The 10,000-nt window shown below is 46.1% G+C and overlaps 2 protein-coding genes and 1 long non-coding RNA gene across 8 annotated transcripts in view; all 3 read right to left on the reverse strand.

Annotated features, from left to right (window-relative positions):
• Nucleotides 1-1,648, reverse strand: part of LOC135564764 (uncharacterized) — a 10,338-nt gene extending 8,690 nt beyond the window's left edge. Inside the window, exons 1-2 of the long non-coding RNA XR_010461265.1 lie at nucleotides 680-1,648; nucleotides 125-252 (exon numbers count right to left, since the gene is read on the reverse strand). This is a non-coding gene — a long non-coding RNA (uncharacterized LOC135564764). The remainder of the gene's footprint in view (nucleotides 1-124; nucleotides 253-679) is intronic.
• Nucleotides 1,649-3,819: 2,171 nt separating this feature from the next.
• On the reverse strand, nucleotides 3,820-4,846 carry LOC115116060 (uncharacterized). Its single transcript, XM_029644545.2, has one exon. The coding sequence runs from the start codon at nucleotides 4,834-4,836 to the stop codon at nucleotides 4,012-4,014; it is 825 nt and encodes a 274-aa protein (XP_029500405.2). The 5' UTR covers nucleotides 4,837-4,846; the 3' UTR covers nucleotides 3,820-4,011.
• Nucleotides 4,847-9,984: 5,138 nt separating this feature from the next.
• Nucleotides 9,985-10,000, reverse strand: part of LOC115116647 (NACHT, LRR and PYD domains-containing protein 3-like) — a 17,060-nt gene continuing 17,044 nt past the window's right edge. For all 6 annotated transcript variants that reach the window (XM_065010773.1, XM_065010772.1, XM_065010774.1 and 3 more), the window contains one exon: nucleotides 9,985-10,000. This exon is cut by the window's right edge and continues 699 nt beyond it. The gene's annotated coding sequence lies outside the window, so the exon portion shown is untranslated.

The following is a 10,000-nucleotide window of genomic DNA, read 5'->3' on the forward strand; positions in this document are numbered from 1 at the left end:
AGTACTGCCTGGATTACACTACATATTACTGCCTGGATTACAACACATAATACTGCCTGGATTACACCACATAGCACAGGGAGGCTGTATCAACGTGATCTGATGTGTGTCGGCGTCTTCATACCTGTCTTTGTTTTTCTCCGTCTCTCTCCATCTCTTTCTCCTCTTCAGTCAGTCTGGAGTGCTGTTCCATCTGTGGCCACAAGGTGGAGTGAGAGGATCATGTAGAAACACATGCAGCACCAACCAGTGCTGTTAAACAACACACATCTTTAACACAAAGCAGATTTTACGCGGCCATTTAAATCCTTGTAAATCCACTCCACAGTGGTCATCGCTATCATGGACGTCTCTAAGATGAACCACACTGAATGTTGTCCTGATATGTCTAAAAAAAAACAAGGAAACTATTAACAAATCATGATTTGCATATGTAGAACTAATCTTCTCCTTTATGAGCCATACATCAGATTCACTTCAGATTTGAGTATTTAATGGTTTTGAGAAAAAATAGTTGCTATGTTAAATATGCCTCACTGTACATATAGATGCATGTTAGCACACATGCTAATGCTAAAACATACTTTAAACATCTACTCATGAACCACAGATCAGATTGACTCTAGATTTGGTATATAGACTCAATGAATTAGCCTCTAAAGAATTAGAGAATGATTACTTGTTGCATTCATTGTCGGCCACTAGATGAAATGTTCTTATGTAGTTGACTTGCAAATCCAATCAGCTTTCCACATTGATTTAATGTCATCACATGTTCTGGGTTGAAGTGAAGAGGAAACTACATTGATCACAACAAGGGAAAAGGGAAAAAATGTCAAAATACAAATTACAAAATAACATAAAGATCAATGTTTGAAAAATAAACAACAAGATACTTGTATTTTGAAGTGTATTTAATTCAAATGCATGTATTTTGTATTTTAACATACAGAAGTACATTAGCCAGTAGCAGAACCCAACAGCAACAACCCTCTCAGTAATGGTAACAGAAACAGATGACTTCCTCTGACTGTGATACAGGATGTTGTTGTTTATCTGCCTTTAGTTTAATGCTCTGAAGTCACTCTGGATAATAGTGTCTGATAAATGACTAAATGTATTAGTGAAAATTAACATACCAAAATGAACTGCAAAGGGTAAAAAACTCAAATAAGCAAAAAATGTTTAAAAAATATAATGAACTAAAAAGTTCCCCCCTTCAGGATCCCCAGGACTACAGGACACTGATCTACAGCTGCCAAACATAACCTCGTAAACATTTACATTTAAGTCATTTAGCAGACGCTCTTATCCAGAGCGACTTACAAATTGGTGCTTTCACCTTATGACATCCAGTGGAACAGCCACTTTACAATAGTGCATCTAGGTCTTTTAAGGGGGGTGAGAAGGATTACTTTATCCTATCCTAGGTATTCCTTAAAGAGGTGGGGTTTCAGGTGTCTCCGGAAGGTGGTGATTGACTCCGCTGTCCTGGCGTCGTGAGGGAGTTTGTTCCACCATTGGGGGGCCAGAGCAACAGTTTTGACTGGGCTGAGTGGGAACTGTACTTCCTCAGTGGTAGGGAGGCGAGCAGGCCAGAGGTGGATGAACGCAGTGCCCTTGTTTGGGTGTAGGGCCTGATCAGAGCCTGGAGGTACTGAGGTGCCGTTCCCCTCACAGCTCCGTAGGCAAGCACCATGGTCTTGTAGCGGATGCGAGCTTCAACTGGAAGCCAGTGGAGAGAGCGGAGGAGCGGGGTGACGTGAGAGAACTTGGGAAGGTTGAACACCAGACGGGCTGCGGCGTTCTGGATGAGTTGTAGGGGTTTAATGGCACAGGCAGGGAGCCCAGCCAACAGCGAGTTGCAGTAATCCAGACGGGAGATGACAAGTGCCTGGATTAGGACCTGCGCCGCTTCCTGTGTGAGGCAGGGTCGTACTCTGCGGATGTTGTAGAGCATGAACCTACAGGAACGGGCCACCGCCTTGATGTTATTTGAGAACGACAGGGTGTTGTCCAGGATCACGCCAAGGTTCTTAGCGCTCTGGGACGAGGACACAATGGAGTTGTCAACCGTGATGGCGAGATCATGGAACGGGCAGTCCTTCCCGGGAGGAAGAGCAGCTCCGTCTTGCCGAGGTTCAGCTTGAGGTGATGGTCCGTCATCCACACTGATATGTCTGCCAGACATGCAGAGATGCGATTCGCCACCTGGTCGTCAGAAGGGGGAAAGGAGAAGATTAATTGTGTGTCGTCTGCATAGCAATGATAGGAGAGACCATGTGAGGTTATGACAGAGCCAAGTGACTTGGTGTATAGCGAGAATAGGAGAGGGCCTAGAACAGAGCCCTGGGGGACACCAGTGGTGAGAGCACGTGGTGAGGAGACGGATTCTCGCCACGCCACCTGGTAGGAGCGACCTGTCAGGTAGGACGCAATCCAAGCGTGGGCCGCGCCGGAGATGCCCAACTCGGAGAGGGTGGAGAGGAGGATCTGATGGTTCACAGTATCGAAGGCAGCCGATAGGTCTAGAAGGATGAGAGCAGAGGAGAGAGAGTTAGCTTTAGCAGTGCGGAGCGCTCCGTGATACAGAGAAGAGCAGTCTCAGTTGAATGACTAGTCTTGAAACCTGACTGATTTGGATCAAGAAGGTCATTCTGAGAGAGATAGCGGGAGAGCTGGCCAAGGACGGCACGTTCAAGAGTTTTGGAGAGAAAAGAAAGAAGGGATACTGGTCTGTAGTTGTTGACATCGGAGGGATCGAGTGTAGGTTTTTTCAGAAGGGGTGCAACTCTCGCTCTCTTGAAGACGGGAGGGACGTAGCCAGCGGTCAGGGATGAGTTGATGAGCGAGGTGAGGTAAGGGAGAAGGTCACCGGAGATGGTCTGGAGAAGAGAGGAGAGGATAGGGTCAAGCGGGCAGGTTGTTGGGCGGCCGGCCGTCACAAGACGCGAGATGTCATCTGGAGAGAGAGGGGAGAAAGAGGTCAGAGCACAGGGTAGGGCAGTGTGAGCAGAACCAGCGGTGTCGTTTGACTTAGCAAACGAGGATCGGATGTCGTCGACCTTCTTTTCAAAATGGTTGACGAAGTCATCTGCAGAGAGGGAGGGGGAGGGGGAGGAGGATTCAAGAGGGAGGAGAAGGTGGCAAAGAGCTTCCTAGGGTTAGAGGCAGATGCTTGGAATTTAGAGTGGTAGAAAGTGGCTTTAGCAGCAGAGACAGAGGAGGAAAATGTAGAGAGGAGGGAGTGAAAGGATGCCAGGTCCGCAGGGAGGCGAGTTTTCCTCCATTTCCGCTCGGCTGCCCGGAGCCCTGTAAAACTGACCATCCTACCGATCCTCGACTTCGGCGATGTCATTTATAAAATAACCTCCAACACTCTACTCAGTAAACTGGATGCAGTCTATCACAGTGTCATCCGTTTTGTCACCAAAGCCCCATATACCACCCACCACTGTGACCTGTATGCTGTCGTCACTGGCCTTCGTTACATATTCGTCACCAGACCCACTGGCTCCAGGTCATCTATAAGTCTTTGCTAGGTAAAGCTCCGCCTTATCTCAGCTCACTGGCCACCATAACAACACCCACCCGTAGCACGTGATCCAGCAGGTATATCTCACTGGTCATCCCCAAAGCCAACACCCCCTTTGGCCGCCTTTCCTTCCAGTTCTCTGCTGCCAGTAACTGGAACGAATTGCAAAAATAGTTGGAGACTTATATCTCCCTCACCAACTTTAAACATCTGCTGTCTGAGCAGCTTACCGATCGCTGAAGCTGTACACAACTCATCTTTAAGAAGCCCATCCAACTACCTACCTCGTCCCAATATTGTTTTTATTTACTTTTTGCTCTCTTGCACATCACCATCTGCTCATCTATCACTCCAGTGTTAATTTGCTGACTTGTAATTATTTCACCACTACGGCCTATTTATTGCCTTACCTCCTCACGCCATTTGCACACACTGTATATAGACTTTTTCTATTGTGTTATTGACTGTACATTTGTTTATTCCATGTGTAACTCTGTGTTGTTGTTTGTGTCGCTCTGCTTTTCTTTATCTTGGCCAGGTCGCAGTAAATGAGAACTAGTTCTCAACTGGCCTACCTGGTTAAATAAAATAAATAAAATAAATATAATAAAAATATATAACAGTATGGTACAGCAGCTTTCCCAGAAGCCTGGTGCAGCTCTGGGTGGAGCTCTGGATCCAACTTCTATATTCATTCTGGTATCCCCAGACTCCCTGGGGGCGGGGCTTGGGAATTCGATTTGGGCGGTACTAGAACACTGATCGATATATCTCATTGGCTCATGGGTGGAATAGCCCGCCTGTTCCAGGAAGTTACTCAATGAATGGCCACATATGATCATGAGCAACTCCCTGCTGATGCGATAGTTGTTGACCGGGTCGAAGCTCCTCTTGTCCTCGTGTTGGGTCACATAGACCTTATCCACTGTCATGTCTGGACGCATACTGATGATGAGGCGGTCCATGTTGCTGGTATCTATTTTACCAGTGTTGTACTTCCTGACATAATTAGGCATGGAATCAGATGCTGTGAGGTGGAGGTTGCCCGCCTCATAGAATGGGTAGCCATCATCAGGAAGCAGCCTCTTGCAGACATTGTTTTCACACTCACGTCTGTTGCGGAATTGATGGAAACCAAAGTGTCCCTCTTTGGGGTCGTAATTTGCAAACATCTGGTTGTCGTTGTCAAAGACGATGTAATCGTTGGCGAACCAGAAAAGGAGCTTGAGTCCGTGCCTCGGCCAGGGACGACCAAACCTAGAACCTCTCAGCTCCTCCATATTGTTCAATGTTCGAACCATGGTACCCCTGGGGGAGGGAGGAGAGAGAGGGGGGGGGAGAGGGGGTGAGAGAGAGAGAGAGAGAGGGGGGGGAGAGAGAGAGAGGGGGAGGGGGGAGACGGGGGGAGTGGGATGGATAGAGAGATAGGGATAGAGAGAGAGACAGAGGGAGAGAGAGGGATAGAGAGGGATAGAGAGAGAGAGGGAGAGAGAGAAAGAGGGGGGGCGAGGGAGGAGGGGGATGGATAGAGAGAGAGACAGAGAGAGAGAGAGAGAGAGAGAGAGAGGGGGAGACGGGGGGAGTGGGATGGATAGAGAGATAGGGATAGAGAGAGAGACAGAGAGAGAGAGAGGGATAGAGAGGGATAGAGAGAGAGAGGGAGAGAGAGAAAGAGGGGGGGTGAGGGAGGAGGGGGATGGATAGAGAGAGACAGAGAGAGAGAGAGAGAGAGAGAGAGAGAGAGAGGGATATATATATATATATAAGAGAGAGGGGGATATATATATAGAGAGAGAGAGAGTACAACGAAACAGACAGCATTAAACATTACAGTTCATGACGATATAGTTAAGTTACCTCTGCTAAGAGGTCTGGACCTTTATGGCACAGGAATGTACTACTGTGGCTGTTCCCTAATGTTCTAGGCTTTGGATTTTACATTTATATTTAGAGGTTGTACGATAGCACGTAGGGCGCACCGATTGCTGTCAGCTCATTAGTCAGTATGTGTTACACCTGTGCTGGCTTGTCCATCTCGTTAGTCGGAAGGTGTTTCACCTGCGCTGGCCCAGGAGATATTTAAGAGTGGCTGGCCCAGGTGATATTTAAGAGTGTCTGGCCCAGGTGATATTTAAGAGTGTCTGGCCCAGGTGATATTTAAGAGTGTCTGGCCCAGTGCTCCAGTTGTCTTAATAGATGTGGAGGGTTAACACCTTAAATTGTCTTGGTAGATGTGGAGGGTTAACTCCTCTAGTTGCCTTGAGAGATGTGGAGGGTTAACTCCCCTAGTTGTCTTGAGACTAGAGCAGACCTAGATTAACTCAAACTAGATCAGACCTAGATGAACCCAGATTGAAGCAGACCTAGATGAACTCAGATTAGAGCAGACCTAGATGAACTCAGATTAGAGCAGACCTAGATGAACCCAGATTAGAGCAGACCTAGATGAACTCAGATTAGAGCAGACCTAGATGAACTCAGATTAGAGCAGACCTAGATGAACCCAGATTAGAGCAGACCTAGATGAACTCAGATTAGAGCAGACCTAGATGAACCCAGATTGAAGCAGACCTAGATGAACCCAGATTAGAGCAGACCTAGATGAACTCAGATCAGATCAAATAAAGTATCAAGTTGTTAATTGTGAGCTAGATTCGGGCATATTCCGTCCTAGAGAGCAAACCTACAAAAATATACAACACAGACTAGATCTAACTTGTTTAGTAAAGACAGACTAGATCTAACTTGTTTAGTAAGGACAGACTAGATCTTACTTGTTTAGTAAGGACAGACTAGATCTAACTTGTTTCTCTGGTGCTCGGTGTCCCTGTAGATCTGTATGAGGCCGTGTGAGAAGTAGATTGGATGATCTGCAAACTTTGCTGTGTGTGTGTGTATGTGTGTGTGTGTGTGTGTGTGTGTGTGTGTGTGTGTGTGTGTGTGTGTGTGTGTGTGTGTGTGTATATGTGTGTGTGTGTGTGTATATGTGTGTGTGTGTGTGTTGTGTCATAACTGGGGGCAGGACTCACCATGAAGATCTCAGGAAATGAAACTGAAAGTAACCAGTCTTGGCCTGTGCTGTGTTACATACCACACATTCCCTACTTTGTGCCGCCTCGATTCATAAAGCGTCTCTGAATCAGTGTTATGATCTAGGATCAGTTCTAATCCTTATAATCATCATGAGAGAGATTACAAAGACAGAGGGACCTGATCCTAGACCAGTAGTAGTCTGAGACGCTTTTAGAATACGGAACCAGATGTTTGAGCTCCAGCCAAGGGCTCAACCCGTTCTCCTTTTAGGGGCCGGTGAGCTATGGTTTCTCCTCCTTGGGGGGACTGCTTACATTCAAACTAACACTGCATTAGCGTCAGTGCATTAGCGTCAGTCACTGCATTAGCGTCAGTGCATTAGCGTCAGTCACTACATTAGCGTCAGTCACTGCATTAGCGTCAGTCACTGCATTAGCGTCAGTCACTGCATTAGCGTCAGTGCATTAGCGTCAGTGCATTAGCGTCAGTCACTACATTAGCGTCAGTGCATTAGCGTCAGTCACTGCATTAGCGTCAGTGCATTAGCGTCAGTCACTGCATTAGCATCAGTGCATTAGCGTCAGTCAGTGCATTAGCGTCAGTCAGTGCATTAGCGTCAGTCACTGCATTAGCGTCAGTGCATTAGCGTCAGTCACTGCATTAGCATCAGTCACCACATTATAGCGTCAGTCACCGCATTAGCGTCAGTCACCGCATTAGCGTCAGTGCATTAGCGTCAGTGCATTAGCGTCAGTGCATTAGCGTCACTGCATTAGCGTCAGTCACTGCATTAGCGTCAGTCACTGCATTAGATTCAGTCACTGCATTAGCGTCAGTCACTGCATTAGCGTCACTGCATTAGCGTCAGTCACTGCATTAGCGTCAGTCACTGCATTAGCGTCAGTCAGTGCATTAGCGTCAGTGCATTAGCGTCAGTCACTACATTAGCGTCAGTCACTACATTAGCGTCACTACATTACGGTCACTGCATTAGCGTCAGTCAGTGCATTAGCGTCAGTCAGTGCATTAGCGTCAGTCAGTGCATTAGCGTCAGTCACTGCATTAGCATCAGTGCATTAGCGTCAGTCACTACATTAGCGTCAGTCACTACATTATAGCGTCAGTCACTGCATTAGCGTCAGTGCATTAGCGTCAGTCACTGCATTAGCGTCAGTGCATTAGCGTTAGTCACTGCATTAGCGTCACTCACTGCATTAGCGTCAGTCACTGCAATAGTGTCAGTGCATTAGCGTCAGTTCATTAGCGTCAGTCACCGCAATTAGCGTCAGTCACTGCATTAGATTCAGTCACTGCATTAGCGTCAGTGCATTAGCGTCAGTGCATTAGCGTCAGTCACTACATTAGCGTCAGTCACTACATTAGCGTCACTGCATTAGCGTCAGTCACTACATTACGGTCACTGCATTAGCGTCAGTGCATTAGCGTCAGTCAGTGCATTAGCGTCAGTCAGTGCATTAGCGTCAGTCACTGCATTAGCATCAGTGCATTAGCGTCAGTCACTACATTAGCGTCAGTCACTACATTATAGCGTCAGTCACTGCATTAGCGTCAGTGCATTAGCGTCAGTCACTGCATTAGCGTCAGTGCATTAGCGTTAGTCACTGCATTAGCGTCACTCACTGCATTAGCGTCAGTCACTGCATTAGCGTCAGTGCATTAGCGTCAGTCACTGCATTAGCGTCAGTCACTGCATTAGATTCAGTCACTGCATTAGCGTCAGTCACTGCATTAGATTCAGTCACTGCATTAGCGTCAGTCACTGCATTAGCGTCAGTCAGTGTCAGCCTGTTATTAAGCCCCACCTTTTTTTATTGCCTGTTTTGCATGTTACTTTGGCATTAATACGTGTCACATGTCAGTTTGCAAACAGTGTAAAAAATGTATATTTATAAAAAAAACAGTATTGAGTTAATAAAGTTGCATATTAACATGGTCTCTTTTTTGGTTTCTTGAGAAAGGCAGCTTCAAAATGCAGGTGTTTCAGCCCAGCTCAGTGCTTTCTGTGGTGGTGGGCCAGCCAGCGGAAAATACAGAGCATCAGGGTTGGTAATCTTCTCTAGTGGCACCGTGATTGGCTCAAAGTTCTGTCACTCATGGGGACACCATGTCATCGCAAAATCTACGAGGAGAGCTCAAAAAATTCCAGCCCCTTAGAATTCATTAGATGAATGAACTCTTCTAGTTGTCACCCCATTAGAAGTGCCCGTCCAATAAGGCTCATGGTGATTTGGCCACAGATCAAATTATGTCAAATCACGTTATATCTACAGTAGCTTTGATTGGACTGATCATGTCAACATCATACCTTTAAAATCTTAGCTAGCAGTCATCATCATGAGTCAAGTTCACAATCTACTGACAAATCTTTTTCATCCCAAGAAATGATGAAGAGAAATTATAGATAAAACATATTGGTGCTCATCGTCCATTGGACACAAACATTACACAACAAGTTGGAAATCGCAAATTCAACAACGAGTGGATTGGAAGGAATCAGCGGCTAACTGCTGCATTGCAAAGCAATCACTAGCGTGCTAGTGGAGAGAGTGTGTGATCAAAGTCTGGGTTTAAGGGTCTCTTTTCCAAGCTTAGAAGGATAAACATTCAACATTGGCCATGCTGTCAATCAAGCATGGCTTCTGCTGCGTTATATCACACCAGCATCATGGGGAACATAACGTAGTCCAGACTCTGTTATATCACACCAGCATCATAACGGGGTTATATCACACCACATAACGGTAGTCCAGACTCTGTTATATCACACCAGCATCATGGGGAACATAACGGGTCCAGACTCTGTTATATCACACCAGCATCATGGGGAACATAACGGTAGTCCAGACTCTGTTATATCACACCAGCATCATGGGGAACATAACGGTAGTCCAGACTCTGTTATATCACACCAGCATCATGGGGACATAACGGTAGTCCAGACTCTGTTATATCACACCAGCATCATGGGGAACATAACGGTAGTCCAGACTCTGTTATATCACACCAGCATCATGGAGAACATAACAGTAGTCCAGACTGTTATATCACACCAGCATCATGGGGACAGTAGTCTGTTATATCACACCAGCATCATGGGGAACATAACGGTAGTCCAGACTCTGTTATATCACACCAGCATCATGGGGAACATAACAGTAGTCCAGACTCTGTTATATCACACCAGCATCATGGGGAATATAACAGTAGTCCAGACTGTTATATCACACCAGCATCATGGGGAATATAACAGTAGTCCAGACTCTGCTGTTGTGAAATGATGTCTGAGGGAATAAACTGTTTTGTTGTTGTAATGTAGTTAACAAACATGGCCGTTTCACAGTTACAGACTTTAACTGTCATTTCTTCTTTTATGTGAAAAAACAACAACATTTAACCGTTTTTAAAACAACC

The sequence above is a fragment of the Oncorhynchus nerka genome, linkage group LG26 (assembly GCF_034236695.1).
Source record: "Oncorhynchus nerka isolate Pitt River linkage group LG26, Oner_Uvic_2.0, whole genome shotgun sequence".
NCBI lineage: Eukaryota > Metazoa > Chordata > Actinopteri > Salmoniformes > Salmonidae > Oncorhynchus > Oncorhynchus nerka.